Source organism: Pleurodeles waltl, chromosome 9 (genome assembly GCF_031143425.1).
Source record: "Pleurodeles waltl isolate 20211129_DDA chromosome 9, aPleWal1.hap1.20221129, whole genome shotgun sequence".
NCBI classification, from domain to species: domain Eukaryota; kingdom Metazoa; phylum Chordata; class Amphibia; order Caudata; family Salamandridae; genus Pleurodeles; species Pleurodeles waltl.
In genome coordinates, this window is record NC_090448.1 from 461775990 (window position 1) to 461793213 (window position 17224).

At 42.0% G+C, this 17224-nt stretch overlaps 1 protein-coding gene across 3 annotated transcripts in view; it reads right to left on the bottom strand.

The window, feature by feature from the left end:
* The window catches only part of MARK3 (microtubule affinity regulating kinase 3), a 383109-nt gene that overhangs the window by 284665 nt on the left and 81220 nt on the right, over window positions 1-17224 (bottom strand). For 2 of the 3 annotated variants that reach the window (XM_069207286.1, XM_069207285.1), the window contains exons 6-7: window positions 10784-10854; window positions 4522-4578 (exon numbers count right to left, since the gene is read on the bottom strand). In XM_069207286.1, the coding sequence (XP_069063387.1) occupies window positions 4522-4578; window positions 10784-10854 (128 nt within the window). The remainder of the gene's footprint in view (window positions 1-4521; window positions 4579-10783; window positions 10855-17224) is intronic. The other variant, XM_069207287.1, reaches the window with a different exon arrangement.

The window sequence follows — 17224 nt, forward strand, 5'->3', positions numbered from 1 at the left end:
CAGAAGCAGATGTCGGATGGAGGACCTCTGTCAATAAATTTCTCTTAACCTCCGCGGTAGGAAGAGTAATATCCAAAAAGTCCGCAGCCTTACGAATGACCTTATGGAAAGAAGCTGCTTCCTCTGTGATCTCTCCAGGAGAAGCTAGATCCATTCCGGGGTAGTGTCAAGGCCACTAGCCGAGTCCAGACCCTGGAAGTCACCTGAGGGCTCTACAACTTCTCCTTCCTCCAGGTGTTGCTTCGCGTACTCCTCCTCTTCCAAGAGACGAAGGGCCAGACGCCTTGATCTAAGTCTGAACTCCAAGCCTGGAGATCTCGGTCGGCGCTGAACCTCTGATTCATCCGAAGCCGGAGGCTCCGGCTCCACAGCGTTCTTGGACGTCGATGGGATCCGAGAGCACCGTAACAGGTGTAACCATCCTGATCGACGTCGTAAGCATCGGCGCCGCTTCAGACGCAGCAGACAAACGGGGTGAACGGCGCCGACTTGAAAGACGCCGGAACACCCAAGTCGTAGGCCAAAGGACCAGACGGACCCGCATGACTTCCACCCGGCGCCATGGAAGCAAAGATGTTACACACAGCGTTCAAAAACGCTGCAGGATCCGATCCCGGAGTCGGGAAAGCCGGGTACTGTTGCTGCTGCGCCGGCAAAGCTGCCGAAGAGGGTCCAGGTAACTCCTGGCCAGGAGAACCTTCAGGCCTCTGGGGAGGCTCGACTTCAAAGACCGACCCAGGTGACGTCGGACTCGCCGGAGGTGGCGGGGTGACGGTCGGGCTCATCTCCCACTTCAGACGACGACGAGTCGACGGAGAAGCCGATCTAGACCTGGACCGTCCTTTGCTCGATCGGCGCAGAGATCCAGGACGGCGCCGAGAGCCACTATGGTGATGACGAGACCTAGAGGATCTAGACGAAGACTCCCTCCTATGATGCCTCTCTTTCTTCTTCTTGGACCGGGCCAAGAATAACTTCGCCTCTCTTTCTTTGAGTGCCTTAGGGTTCATGCGCTGGCACGAACCGCATGCCTCGACCTCATGATCGGAACTAAGGCACCAGAGGCAGTTTTCGTGGGGGTCGGTAACCGACATCCGATCCCCGCATTGGTTACAAGGTTTAAAGACGGATTTTCTAGGCTGCGACATCGTAACCGTCCGTTGGTAACAGTAGCTCCCTGTGAGCCTCGAAGAAACAACCGTTATTCGGGCACGGAAAAAAGGGAACTGACATCTGCACGTCGACGTTGGCTTCTTATTGCCTATATGATGTCATGTGGCGTCGCGTGTAGTCGGGCGATTGTGACGTCATCGTCGACGTACAGAGCTAGAAGAAATTTCCGTCGAAGGCTAGCGCGAGGGGAGAATTCTTTTTTTTGGTGAGGAATCCACAGGTAGGTGTATCCATCAGAAATCCCAAGTTTCAGTGAAGCCATGATGTAGCTGGGTAACTCTATTGACAAGCGCACAGTACATGTACTTAAAATCGCTTCCCTGTACACTTACTATGTCAAAATATCGACAGACAGTGGAGGGGCTTATCTGTTCTTGCAGATATGTCCAGATATATAATATAATGTACCCTGCCGTAAAGCTGTAAGGCCTGCTGTAGGGGTGTCTTACAAATATTACATGCAGTGTTTAGGAGACATAGCACACAGGCTGTGTGCCATGTCGTGTTTTCACTTTTGGGAGCACCTTGTAATGCAGCCTGCAATGGCAGGCTGCATGTGGTTGGTTCTGGGTCCTTTAGAGTGGCACAAGCTGTGCTGGACCTCTTAGGGACCCTCTTCAGTACCTAAGCTCTAGGTACCAGAGGTATCATTTACGAAGGAATATGAGGTTCTAAAGAGCCTGGCCACTTGAGGGATCAAGCAACCAGGTGTCTTGTTTTGGGGGACGTAACACTGGGGACCTGTTTAGCAGCAACCCAGTGCACAACAAGTGTGTACATATACTGCAACCAGGACCCAGCTTCCTACAGCTGGCAAGTCATTGAACTGGTCAGCAAACCTCAAAGAGGAGGGACTTACAAGTCATATCGAACAGAGATGAATGTTGTTGGATCCTTAACTGTAACAGCATTGAACATGGTTTGAAGTCTAAAGGAGAGATTAATTCAGTTATATATACTACACACATGAAGCATTTTCACAGCTGGACCCACAATAGCAGTAGCAAAACTGAGTACTTTGAACAGGGAGTAAGTAAATTAAAATACTAAAATTAATACAACAGAAGGGACTGGAAGAGTTGGTAAAGCAGTTATATAAAGGGCATTTCTATATTCGCTGCTCCATCAGAACCTCTGCTCTTGATTGGCTTGACAACAAACAAGGGAAAAATGTATCCGGGGGTAACTATCCATTTTATTGCAGCAGTTCCAGTTTACCTTATTTCAAACAGGCCCAAAAATCTGTGTCGGGGCATTTTCAAGATGACAAAATTCTTCCCCAACTCAGCTTGGGCTCTGAAGGCTGTGTCTGTATGGTGCAGTGTACCATGATAATCCTAGTGTCCGCCCACATTTAACAATACAAAATCCAGTTTCAGAAAGGCACTGTGTCGAAAACAAATCCAGAGACAGTAATCCTATAGGACAAAAGTCCTTTAGCAACAAGAAAGGGGATCCATAAGCAAGGTCTTAGCATCCTGTTCTGTCACTTCCAGAGTGCCCCACATGTTACATGGGTCACAACAGACCTGTCCAGCAGAATGTGACACTGCAGTGTCCAAGACGATGCCCACAGTCCCCACCCTCTATAGTCTGCAGAGTAATCTCTGCCCATCCAGGTCATCCTAGGGTTTGCTGTAGGGAGGCACATCATACCTATTCATGGCTGAGCGCAGGCTGACAGCTTGTAGAGCCTTATGCTAAGTGGTCATCTGACAGTTCAAGCTAGTAAAAAAGTTACTTTTCCTTAATGTTTATTTAAAAAAAACAGACGACTATTAAATTAGATTTTTAATAACAATTAACAATTGTGGTTTAGTTATTTTTCAAGCTGGTCCCATTCCCGAGATAGAGCATGAGCATTTTAATATGTACTCTGGTTTTCTACTTTTCAATTTTTCAAATGTCCCACTTTTAAATACCATGTGCCTTATCTTGCAGGCTACAAGGCTTACATATGGTTGAATTAATATTTAAAAAGGATTAAAAGGCCCCACTGCTGCACTCAGGCTACAGAATGTATGCCTGAAGCAATGTTTGTTTAGGCACTGCAGTGAATGGTACAAAAGGTACTGCAGTCCACTTGTGGCATTTAACTTCCAGGTCCCAGGTACACTTTGCACACAATTATACTAGGGATTTATAGGAATGTTAAGTATACCTATTAGACTTATGCGAGTTCAACTATTTTTAAATGGGGCACTCGGGCTCCTTACTAATGGTTAGCAAAGGTAAAGTTCAGAGTTCTAAAGCCAGCAATCAAAAATAGGATCCAGCAAACAAGAAAGAAGGGGGGCCAGTTTAGCAACATATTATTACAAGAAGGTTCTTCCTATCTTTATAATATGCTCAAATAAAGGTTGGAAAGCCATAACGGAAAGGTATACCTCATTCAACAAGTTAGCCTTCTGAATTTTAAACATGATTATGGAATAGAATTAACTTAATATTTCCCAAAAGATTTACAGGACCTTTCACAATGACATGCACGTGCCCACCAACAAGCAAATACATTTCGCAAATAAAGGACACTGTAGTTGCACTCCATTTGTGTTGCTGTTTGAGCTCCAACCATGATGAAAAAAAACTAACCACACACTCCATAGAATAAAGCTTCTCACTGTACAGTTCAGAGTTCTTTTTTTTTTTGTTGTTGATATGTGGAGAAAGTTCAGTCGTTTGTGTCCTGGATCCAATTGGTTGTATTTGGTACCTTCTATTTTTCAAGAATTACTATGTCATCATGGAAGGTAAACAAAATAACTATACTTTGTTGGACAAGGAAACAAGCAAGTTAAAAGTGAACCACCCAGGGAGGAAAATCATTGATGAGGAAACAATCATTATGGTAGTGGAGGATATTGATGGTAGCCTTTTTGGGGATTTTTCACAAGTGACATCTAATTTCTTACAGCTTTTTGAATGATGTGTTGATTTGAATGCTTGGAATCTTTCATAAGCAATTTTATCATTGGGTTTGAGCAAAACCTTATTAAAAATACAACAGATGTAAAACACAACCAGAAATTAAAAAATTGGTGATCTTAAAATCATTTGTGTAGATTCTAGCCACAAAATATTAGTGCACACTTTAGTTCTATGATAAGGGTACAGCTCACTTCTATCACTCGCCCCTTATTTTGTTATTCTTCGATTCTACTTTTGATTTAATTTGTCGTTTACCTTATTTGGTCTAGGGCAGATTAACAACATCATGAGTCTCATACTTTCTCTTCCATTACATATTCCAAACCAATGCTCACAGATACTATTAAACGGATTTATAGAACACTAACACATTGTATGTAACATACTTATACAGTGAAATAACAATTGCTTTTTACCTACCTTGAGATCCCTATGAACAATACGTTTTTGATGGCAATACTGCACTGCAGATACAATCTAGATGGAAAATAGTGTATATTAAGGATGTTAACGTGAACCTGCTAAACAGCATGCACTTTTTAACCAGTTTATCATGCATTTAGAAACAAATGAATAATGTTTAACCATTTGTAAGAAACATCCTCATGCCATCTGCACGGTCTTTAAGCAACATTTGAAGTCTTACAACTACAGAGCATTACCATCTTGTGTGTTTCACAAAGGAGAAGGCTCGGGGTTGAGGCAACTCAATCTTGCACCTTTTTTTTCCAACTCCTGTGTCAGTTATTCAGTTATGAAACATGCAGAGTGAAATGGAGAGAAACATTTTTAATTTTGAGGAGTCAATGCGATAAAACATGTGGTTGGAATTAAGTAAAGAAGTTGCAGTTGTGGTTTAATAACGTGAACCTGGTGAAGCACCTCGTCAGCAGTGTGCAACTGGTGGGCTAATAACAGGGAGGTCAAGGTCATATCCCTATGTGAATCTGTAAGTGACTGCCCTTTAAATTAGGCTCTTATTGATATATTTGTTCTTTTACATTCTTGTTTTCAACAAAGGGCTCTAATTGGCCAGAAACAGTGATACAAAACGCTCTATCCACAAACAGCATCACAAGTTTACCACCTTTTAAAGTACAGGTCACATCAACTCTGAATAGGCGTGTACATTGCACCCTAGTGGATATGAATGTGCAAAAGAGAGGCTCCAGAACATAAACACACAGACAGCAACTTGTGATATAGAGTTTAACTGCAGTGGTGAAAAATGACCAAAAGAGCCAGGGGGACAGATGTACTCCAGGTTTGTGCTCACAGACTGAGCCAATGACCTATAATTGTGGACTAAGAACACAGCTGTTCTTCTCCCAGGGCACTAGAACCATCTTTTGTATACTCATAAATGAATGTGCTACAGCAATTGTCTCCAAATTCCCACTGAACTGCTAAAGAGACACGTATTTACTACTCAAAGGCCGAAAAGTCAAATTACCTGGAATGCCAATAAAGAGTGTATCTGGGTTAATTTCTACAAAATATGAAGTAAAAATCTTACTGTCAGCGCTCTAGGTATCTTGCAATAATGTAGGGAAGGCAACTGGGCCACTGCTGGCAGTTTAAGAAAGTCTTCCCACAGGTCCTCCTGCACACAAGCAGGTATTACCTAGAAAAATGTATGAGTTAAAATGATGAATGCTACAATCTATGTTGCTATATAATATACCGGTGGCCCAGAAACAGTGACTTTCCGTATCCTCCTCTGTGGTAGACAAACCGAATGGTGAAGTTGCTGCAGCGCTCCTACTCAGTTGATGGTCTTTATCCATTTTCATTTTTTCTATAATCTCATTCACATTTGGTTCAAGTAAATGTTCTCCATTAAAGGTGCATTAGGTGGGAAAAACGTTTGCTGGAGAGATAGTACTAGGCAAGTCTTGGCAAACTCTGCTGTACTGCCCAAAATGCTTTTTTTAGGCCTACATATTACCCTGACATTCTGAAGACGCACTGGAGGTACTCCATGTTTTATTTACTGTGCTGCTTGTGAGCAGACAGGCAAATGTTGCCCCCACCCAATTAGTCCAAATGGCTACTATTCTTCAATCCCAGTCTTTGATGTGACCGACTGTAAAATTGTTCTAAGTACCTAATGGTTCTGGTTAGTTCAGATTAGAATCCCCTATATCCAGCTCTTACCCAGCCTCATATGTGCAGTATTTATAAGTGTATGTTGCATTTTGGTAGAATTTAACCAAATGAATGGCAAGATATGCAGCAGTGCATGCATGGAGGTACAAGATGGTGGTGCCCGTGCAGGCTATCCTTTGGTAATTGTGGATATGCCAGCTAGCTTCCCCGTGCAGTGTCTCCCTCCAACCCATCCATCTCTAAACAAAACCAGCCATATTTATGGGCCTGGGGAGGTTAGGGTTCCCTTCCTTAGCTCAGTGTAGCTTCCCATGCCACAATGAATCCAACTGCTATCCACCTTCCTTTGCTGCTGGATGTCACGCAACACTGACCGTCTGTTGGGCTCCGACAGAACTTAATTCACTTCCACACACTGACCAATCCATAATGATCTGACCTTAGATTCCCTGCTCCTGCAATCTTTGGAAATAAGAGGCAAGGGCACTGAAAGGACATAAACCTCTAACAAAGAAGTTGATATGGCTTATGCTTCCTGTTTTTCTTTCAAAGCTGGATAAATACCGACCTTTGCCAGCCAGGCCAATAACTGGTATTTCATCTAGAAAGATAAAACCTTTCACATCAGTGCTAGCCCAAAACACTGCAGCACAATGGGTATTTGCCAGGTGTCCTTCACAGGAATCCATGTTAGACTCCAGCTCCTTGTCACAAAAAAAAAGACACAACACCAAGGTGTACTTAGGCTGACTGCCACTCAAGTAAAGGGGACTTCCAGGCACTGCCCCTTCAAATATCTTCCCTGACTGTGTCTCAACAAACCAAAGGTCTAGAAGCTGTCAGGATGACAAATAAAAGGTTCTCCTTTTCTTAATAAAAAGTAGCTAATGCCAACAAACCACACTCTGCATAGATTAGAGGTGGTACGAGCAAGGTTGCAGTCCAGCCGCACAGGACTTTCTGTTTCTTGTACGTAGAACAAATACAGGATCTTCCCAGTAAAACGTCCGCCCAGTTCCTATAAATGGGTTCCTTGTCATGATCATATATGGGACCTGTGTGAAGATATATGTTGGTTTTGGCATCCAACCTTGAGCACTGAATAAGTATTAATATTGCACTTCAGAGCCGTCACTTATCTTCTGGACAATGTGGGTGCATGCACTACAATAAAAGAACAAAAGAAAGAGTACTGTGGATGGAATCTCTGCTTGTTTGCCATTCATCTTCCAGATTGGTTCAGGTCTTGAAAGTATGCACATTCACTTCCTGCTGTGATATGTAGAATACAGAACACGCTAATGAACTGAACTGCACCTGCATGCAAGTGCTGACCTTATACACGGGAAGACCTGGACCAAAGGGACTAGAAGACATGATTAAGGGCTCTTTAATGGACAGATTACTCAGAAACCACATGGACAACACAGCCCATCTGTCCAAGAAACCGAGCTCCACAGCTTAACATTATAGCTGGATGTGTGTTTAGGGAGGGGGGGCGCAATCCTTTTTTACTGTCTGATACCAAGGCGGGTTAAAGCCTACGCTGTCCAGATCCAAGCCTGTATTCCCCCACCCCCTTTTGCCCCTAAACGATCGAAAGCTGGTCAGCCCTCACTCTTCCAGCGAGACCAATTTTGGCGGCTTGAAGAAGGCGCAGTGGTACTGGGACAGTTCAAACTATCTTCCTAGCTCCTACAGTTCAGATGATATTTTTAGCTGAAGTTGTCGTTGGTATACCACCCGAACAGACCAGGACCCAATTGGTCCTATTTGCACAGAGACTCCAGTGTGTCCACCTGCCTCTGGAACAACTTGATCCAATCTGGTGGATTTTCTGAAATAATAAAAAGGCACCCAGGTCGAAGTGGATGACTCATTGATCTGGTTCTGCATAAATAGACAGGACTACCAGTTGGTGCCTAAACTGCTAGCTAGACTTCAGAAGACACTAGGCAGTGTCTTTAACCAGGCACCCGTAAACAGACACTTCATCACCAAGAAAGCACCAGGATTTCCCCCAATTCAGCCAAGACACTAACTCTTAATGTACACATGAAAACAGTTTGTTTTATACTTATCTAAAAAATTACTATATTTCTAAATTCTGAGCACATAAAGGAGGTGGCAAAATGATAAATAACAGATTATTGCAAATGCTTTGCAAAAACACAGTAGATTCCATGAAGTGAAGTAAATTACTGAAGTATGAGATGGGATGGAAAAAGACAAACGTCTTGTATGTGCTTCTGGCCCTGCCTACCCAAGTTTTTACTCTATTGTGCATGAAGTAAATCAGTACCCTGGACATCAGCCAGTACATCTAATGAGTCAGGAGAGAAAGAGAATAAAATACTAGCATTCAAGATAGCACCAACGAAGAGGAGAAAAAAGTGAATTGAAGATCTTTATATTAAAGTTGGGTTTCTAATAAGCAAGATACTCCAAATTTAATAGACAGTTGACTGTTTATCCATGCTCTTGCATGTATACTATACAGAACAAAAACATGTGATTTAGGGCAATATGTACGAACACATTTTCCCATTGACACAGAATGGGAAAAACCCTTTGATACATCTGGCCCTTAGAAACAAACTTGCTGAGAGAAATGACGCCCTAAAGGACAGGTTAAATGGAATTAACGGATGACTATATTTCGTTCACAATCTTCACGGTTGCCCTTTACATTTCTGAAAGTGGAAATGGAATCCCTGCAAGATTCGCTAAAGAAGTTTTAAAACTCTAAGACATCTTGATTTTGTATATCCAGTCATTTCTTATTTTCTAAAGGCACAAAAAGGTCAGCTACTTTCTTCTGACTCACTTTAATGCACATGCAAGTAAAGACTTACCAGGGTGCAGAGTGAAACAAAGCTTCCATGCTTTAAAAACTCATGCAAGCCTTAACTCTAAACCAAGGTCTCTCAAGTCTTGGCTATTATAGCTTTCGAGCTTGTAATTAAATAAGTGTAGACAGTGCCACTGATCCTCAATTTTATGTAATCCAAAACATCTCACCTTTTCCTAATCGGCTCATGTCACAAAGCTATGCACCATAATTATATCTCTGCACTTTTTCTTTTTACCACAGTTTTTCCTAGATTTGCTGCTTTCAGATAACTCACCAGAGTAGATTTTGGGATCACCCTCCATCGGTTTCTTTTTCAACAAACTCAAAATCTTTCTTTTCATATTTGTTTCATATTTGTTTCATATTTGAGTCAACGCATGCCTAAAATTTTAGAATTCAGATAAAGTACGCATTGCAAACAAATTACTGGTTAATTTAAAAAGGGAGCATTTTTGTTTAAACTAACCTAAAGTCCTGCATTAGTGACATGGGGAAATTGGTTATTCGAACTGTTGCAGGATATGAGGGAGGGACAAAAATACAAGGGCAACTGAGAGTAACAAAAGAGAAGGATCAGAAGGGTCCTGGGTGCACAGTGAACTGGTTCCTCATGGTAACATATATGTCTGTAGAATTGTAGGGTGAAAAATCAAAAATGGATATGAACCAAGTAATTATATAAAGTACAACTGCCACACTGGCACCTCCCAGAGCACTAAGAATTTACTGGAAGATATGCGGAATGCCACACAAGCATCTATGTTAAACTTACAAACTTAATAAAAAATGAATGACAAACAACAAACTGTAAAAATTCGATTACAGTGAAATTCTTGAACAATGACAAGGCACATGTGGAGACAGGGATATGCCAATATGAAATCTATGAGCTTTATCAAAACAGAATATGTGTGATATATTACTTGCCTTTATACATTTAGGACAGTGCTTCCTAAGTTTTTAGAACTGACAAACGTTTGCGACTCATTTAGCTTTAATGGACATGACTAAAGCATCAAGTGGTAGCGCACGGTCATTTGCAAGCAGCACATTTTTCATTAAAATAGCTACTAAATCTGCATGGAACAACAGCTTTACTGTGAAAAAACTATAATGTGTGGAAATTGGGTTTTAGTGAATAATCATCATTTGTGCATCACCAAGTAAAATGTGTTGATTTGTTTTAAAACTACTGAAATCTGTGTTTCCATTACACTTTGGAATTACAAAAACAAATGTGCTATATTCTTGCTTTAACTGCTGAATGTGTACAGCTCGATTACAGGTATTTACAATTTCTTGTATTTGCACAAAAAATTACATCCTACAGCCTTTCCTTTCACACTCCCAGGAGCCTAACAAGTTTCTCACATAATTCACTTTACTTTTCGAGTGGAGTTTGTACATGTCAACCCCTTGTTAAAAAGAAAATCAACTATTTGTTGGCCTGACATTTGACCTTTGTCTCTAAGACACAGCAAAAGTGACAAGATAAATACATAAGTTAAAGGGCATCTTTATTTATTGTTCGGACTTTCGTGATGGAAACACTGAATTAGAAGACAGTATTCAATCACTTAGGACAACAGAACTGAACTCAAAGTAACATGTTGCAATACTTTTAACACTTAAAAGCACTGGATCACAACTGTCAGAATCACAACAGTGCTTTGCAGCAAGCAGCTTGAAAAGACACTGTGACCCAGTTCTCAGGCATACCTGTCTGAATTTAGTTCTTGCTTCCTTTTCCTTCATGCGTCCGTGTGCAACCAAATAATCAAATACCTCACCTGAAAGCAATGTAAAGAAAAAAAAAATAAATACAAAAAAATTATACACCATAACATCCCTTTGAAAATGGATTTATTTCCTACATCTGGTGCACATTATGTACATAAAGGTGTGAAACACAATCAATATGGTCTTATATTGCACTAAGCAGCACTAGTGGTATCAGAAGCCACAAGCCTGAAGGCAGAGTCACTTTACAAACGTCAACTGAAACTAGAGATGGTAATATCGGATGATATTTCGTGCTACATATATTTTTTTTAAAACATTTTTTGGAGCAATTAGCAAGGTGGTCATCCCCCCTTCCCCCCTCCCCCCCCCCCCCCCCCCCCCCAAATCAGCATTACTGCAGGGAAATCAGAAAGACTTGCATTGAAAGAATCCTATATTTCAAAGGATTATCATTTCAAGCATTTATAAGTGAAGCCATAGGAAACCTGTGTGCCTATGAACTAAGGGTTGATTAGCCATGGCTTTTTATACAGTTAACCCACTCACATATATACAAACATAAGCCTCACAGAATAAATACATTTTATGGTTTTGATCTGCACTGTACAACCACTGAAATGTCCCAATTATTGTTAGTCATGTAACCATTAACTTCCCCATGCCCTGACCATGGCCTCACACTTGGCCTAGATGACATTACTGGTAACAAGACACATCACTTCACCAACAACAAAGTCATGTGCCTGCATCTGTGTGGGCATAACCTAAAAATCATTCCCTTCAAGAGCAGCAAAAGTGCAACACCGGACCAGGCGCTCTGTTGGGGCCTCCACCAAGCCCTCGTAAGGACAAAACATTGTGCAAGGATTCAACCATGCATATGCCAGGACTGACTGCAGGGGTCTGCCATTAACATAACCTCCAAATGGACATCAAATAATCTGCTAGGCTTTTACATCTATGAAAGGATGGCTGAGCCCAAGACAATGTCCTGGTATGGAAATGATAGCACTGAACACAGCATTTGCCTACAAGTAGTGGAGTTGAGGACAGGGACTCATTCATGCTCTATGCCCTCGAGTTTCAGCCACTCTGTGTACCCAGCCCCCTTTTTACAATGGTCAAAATAGGGTTTTAGGGCTGCATCACTTTTCCACAAGCCAGCTACAAGCTTAAGGGTAGAATTCACAACTCCTAGCTCATTCTGAAAAGAAAGAATAGCAATAATAATAGTAATAGAAATAATAATTTCTAATTCTATAACTTTAGTATGGAGACCAGTGGTGGACCGTTAGTAAGGGTGTTGGGGCTCCTCCCTATTTTCTAGTACATAAAGAAATTTTGTCAAACTGAGTAAAGGTCAGCCCGACAGACACTTATGTCAAGCAGACCCAATCATGTAGTGTTGTCACAAATGAAGTAATTTCAGATGTTGCAGTCATGCTATCAATGATGTCATAGAACATTGTCATAAGTGTTGTAATATGGGAGGTAATTAGCAATGAATGGCAAGGGTTATGGTTACTTGAAGTACTTTAACTGGTTAATTTCAGCAGCCTTGGAAGATTAAAATGGCATGTATACACTGTCATTGTCACCCAACTATAAAGTCACTTTAGCCTTTGTCTTTTTCAGTGAATTTTTTGTTTTAAAAAAACAAATTAAAGGAAGATAATTGCTATCCCTAACTATAAGGTCACTTTAAGCTTTATGTTCAGTGAATGTCTATGGTGTTTTCGACATGAAGTAAGATGTTCATCACTGTGAGCCCTGCACCAAAACCGCCATGGGCATGTGTGGCAGAATGTGTGATGAAACAATCCAAAGCCTGGCATTTTAAGTACAGGAAACGTACTGGCTTTCTCAAAGGGTCAGCTGACCTATTGGCGTTATCATAGGGTCAGCATATCAACATAAACCAGACACTTGTTTTTGTGAAAAAAGTGACCAATAACTATAATAACATAACATGTATTTGTAAAGTGCACGCATCACCCAAGGGTGTGAAGGCGCTGAATAACAGATGTTTATTGTTCCAACTCAATGGTACTCATTTTATTGACCTCAGAAGGATGAAAGGCTGAGTGGACCTGCCGGGATTTGAACCTGTGACCATGAGGTCGAACACAGGCCACCTACAGTGGATGCATTAGACTACCACCAGACATATATCTGTTTTAAAAAAATAAAATAAAAAAAGGAGGTCTCAGAGAGTTTTTTTTTTTGTTTTTTTTTTTTAATATTCTGGGGGGCTGCTACACTCTCTGAAGCTACCCACATAAAAGGTGCCCCTTCTAGGTTTACCACGGGCAAGAAAGTATACAATTTATAAGTGCTATAGGACAGTGGTTCCCAATCTTGAGTTCTGTGGACACCCACTTTATCATTACTGGAACCCAGGGACCCCCCCACTGAGTCATTACTGAAAGCTGGGGACCTGATCTATTAATATTTAATTTTCTAAGCAGTCACAGAATCCCTGCCTGCTCCTCAGCCAGCACCCATCACATGCTGTGCACATCCCGCCATCTAGTGCTGGGCTCGGAGTGTTACAAGTTGTTTTTCTTCGAAGAAGTCTTCTCGAGTCACGAGATCGAGGGACTCCTCCCCTTCCGGCTCCATTGCGCATGGGCGTCGACTCCATCTTAGATTGTTTTCCCCGCAATGCAATGCAATGGAGTAAGTATGTATGTACATAATGTGACAAAGTGATATATTTACAAATGTACAAGTTTAATTTTTGTCAACTTAAAACAGCTACAGGCTCCCGGGGAGGTGGGAGGGCGCATGTGAATCTGCAGCGTCTCATGCCACGAACAGATGTACACTGGGTAAGTGACATTTTCCGTTCGATGGCATGTGTAGCTGCAGATACACATGCTGTGCATAGACTAGTAAGCAGTTATCTCCCCAAAAGCGGAGGTTTAGCCTGTAGGAGTTGAAGTTGTTTGAAATAATGTCCTTAATACTGCTTGTCCTACTGTGGCTTGCTGTGTTGTTAACACATCCACGCAGTAATGCTTGGTAAATGTATGAGGCGTAGACCATGTGGCTGCCTTACAGATTTCAGTCATTGGTATGTTTCCTAGAAAGGCCATGGTGGCACCCTTCTTTCTAGTGGAATGTGCCTTTGGTATAATAGGCAGTTCTCTTTTTGCTTTTATATAACAGGTTTGAATACATTTAACTATCCATCTGGCAATGCCTTGTTTGGATATTGGATTCCCTATATGAGTTTTTTGGAAAGCAACAAACAATTGTTTTGTTTTGCGAATTTGTTTGGTTCTATCAATGTAGTACATTAGTGCCCTTTTGATGTCTAATGTATGTAATGCTCTCTCAGCTACAGAATCTGGTTCTGGGAAGAACACTGGGAGTTCCACTGTTTGATTTAAGTGGAACGATGATATGACTTTAGGTAAGAATTTAGGATTTGTGCGTAGAACTACTTTATGTTTGTGTATCTCTATAAAGGGTTCTTGTATGGTAAAGGCTTGTATTTCACTTACTCTTCTGAGAGATGTGATAGCTATTAGAAAGGCTACTTTCCATGTTAAGTACTGTATCTCACATGAGTGCATTTTTGCAGATGCGTGTAATGGTTGGATTTGATTATGATGGCAGTAATAAACAACCCTTTTCCACTTATTTGCGTAGCAATGTCTTGTGGTTGGTTTCTTAGCCTGTTTTATGACCTCCATGCATTGCTAGATCTAGAGGTCTAGATGTCCGAATTCTAAGGTTTCAGGAGCCAAATCGCTAGATTTAGTGATGCTGGATTCGGGTGTCTGATCTGTTGTTTGTGTTGAGTTAACAGATCTGGTCTGTTTGGCAGTTTGATATGAGGCACTACTGACAGGTCTAGTAGTGTTGTGTACCAAGGTTGTCGTGCCCAAGTTGGTGCTATCAGTATTAGTTTGAGTTTGTTTTGACTCAATTTGTTTACTAGATACGGAAGGAGTGGGAGAGGGGGAAAAGCGTATGCAAATATCCCTGACCAACTCATCTATAACGCATTGCCTTGAGAGTGAGTCTGTGGGTACCTGGATGCGATGTTTTGGCATTTTGCGTTTTCTTTTGTTGCGAATAGGTCCATTTGCGGTGTTCCCCATCTTTGGAAGTAAGTTTGTAGTATCTGGGGATGAATTTCCCATTCGTGGATCTGTTGGTGATCCCGAGAGAGATTGTCGGCTAACTGGTTTTGAATTCCTGGTATGAATTGCGCTATTAGGCGAATGTGGTTGTGAATCGCCCAATTCCATATCTTTTGAGCTAAGAGACACAATTGTGTCGAGTGTGTCCCTCCCTGTTTGTTCAGATAATACATTGTTGTCATGTTGTCTGTTTTGACAAGAATGTGTTTGTGGGTTATTAGTGGTTGAAATGCTTTCAATGCTAGAAATACTGCTAGTAGTTCTAAGTTATTTATATGAAGTTGTTTCTGTTGAGTGTCCCATTGTCCCTGGATGCTGTGTTGGTGGACGTGTGCTCCCCACCCTACCATGGAAGCATCTGTTGTGATTACGTATTGAGGCACTGGGTCTTGGAAAGGCCGGCCTTGGTTTAAATTTATAGTATTCCACCATTGAAGCGAGGTGTATGTTTGGCGGTCTATCAACACTAGATCTTGAAGTTGACCCTGTGCTTGTGACCATTGTGATGCTAGGCACTGTTGTAAGGGCTGCATGTGTAATCTTGCGTTTGGGACAATGGCTATGCATGAGGACATCATGCCTAGTAGTTTCATCACTAATTTTACCTGGAACCTTTGGTTTGGGTGCATGGCCTGTATTACGTTTTGGAATGCCTGTACCCTTTATGGACTTGGAGTGGCAATCCCTTTTTTGTGTTGATAGTTGCTCCTAAGTACTGTTGTAATTGACACGGCTGTAGGTGTGATTTTTGGTAGTTGAGTGAAAACCCTAGCTTGTGAAGGGTTTCTATAACGTATTTTGTGTGTTGAGAACACTGTTCTTGCGTATTGGTTTTGATTAACCAATCGTCCAGATACGGGAACACATGCATTTGCTGTCTTCTGATATGGGCTGCCACTACGGCAAGGCATTTTGTAAAGACTCTTGGCGGTGTTATCCCGAAGGGCAACACTTTGAACTGGTAATGTACCCCTTGGATTACAAACCTTAAGTATTTTCTGTGGGAAGGATGTATAAGTATATGGAAATACGCATCCTTGAGGTCTAATGTTGTCATGTAGTCTTGTTGTTTGAGCAAGGGGATTACGTCTTGAAGTGTCACCATGTGAAAGTGATCTGATTTGATGTAAAGATTTAGTGTTCTGAGATCTAAGATGGGTCTCAGAGTTTTGTCTTTTGTGGGTATGAGAAAGTACAGGGAGTAAACACCCGTTCCTTTCTGATGATTGGGTACTAGTTCTACTGCATCTTTTTGCAACAACGCTTGGACCTCCAGCTGTAATAGATCCATATGTTGTTTGGACATGTTGTGTGTTTTGGGTGGCACATTTGGCGGAAATTGTAGGAATTCTATGCAATAACCATGTTGGATAATGGCTAGAACCCACTTGTCTGTTGTTATTTCCTCCCAGTTTTGGTAAAACTCTGTTAGTCTCCCCCCCACTGGTGTCATGTGTCGGGGATTTGTGACACTGAAGTCACTGTTTAGTTTGATTGGTCTTGGGACTTTGGAACTTTCCCCTAGTTTTAGGGAACTGTCCACCTCTGTATTGTCCCCTAAAACTTCCTCTCTGATACTGGCTCTGGTATGTGGCTCGGGTTTGTGAGGTTGAGGGCTCTGTGCTTTGTCCCCGAAACCCCCCTCTAAATGGTGTTTTGCCGAAATGTGCCTCTGCCCTGTGGGGAGTAGAGCGCGCCCATGGCCTTGGCTGTATCTGTGTCCTTTTTAAGTTTCTCGATAGCAGTGTCCACCTCCGGCCCAAACAACTGCTGTCCGTTAAAAGGCATATTAAGCACCGCCTGTTGAATTTCGGGCTTGAATCCTGAGGTGCGTAGCCATGCTTGTCTCCGTATGGTGACCGCTGTATTTACAGTCCTTGCAGCTGTGTCTGCTGCATCCATTGCCGACTGTATCTGGTTATTAGAGATACTTTGGCCCTCTTCCACCACCTGTTGTGCACGCTTTTGGAACTCTTTGGGTAGATGTTCTATGAAGTGTTGCATTTCGTATCAATGAGCTCTATCATATCTCAATAGCAAGGCCTGTGAATTGGCAATGCACCATTGGTTGGCCGCTTGTGCCGCAACTCTTTTCCCTGCTGCGTCAAACTTGCGACTTTCCTTGTCGGGTGGTGGTGCATCTCCCAAGGTGTGTGAGTTCGCCCTTTTGCGAGCTGCACCTACTACCACTGAGTCCGGTGCCAATTGCTGCGTGATGTACACAGGGTCTGTTGGGGGAGGTTTGTACTTTTTCTCCAACCTA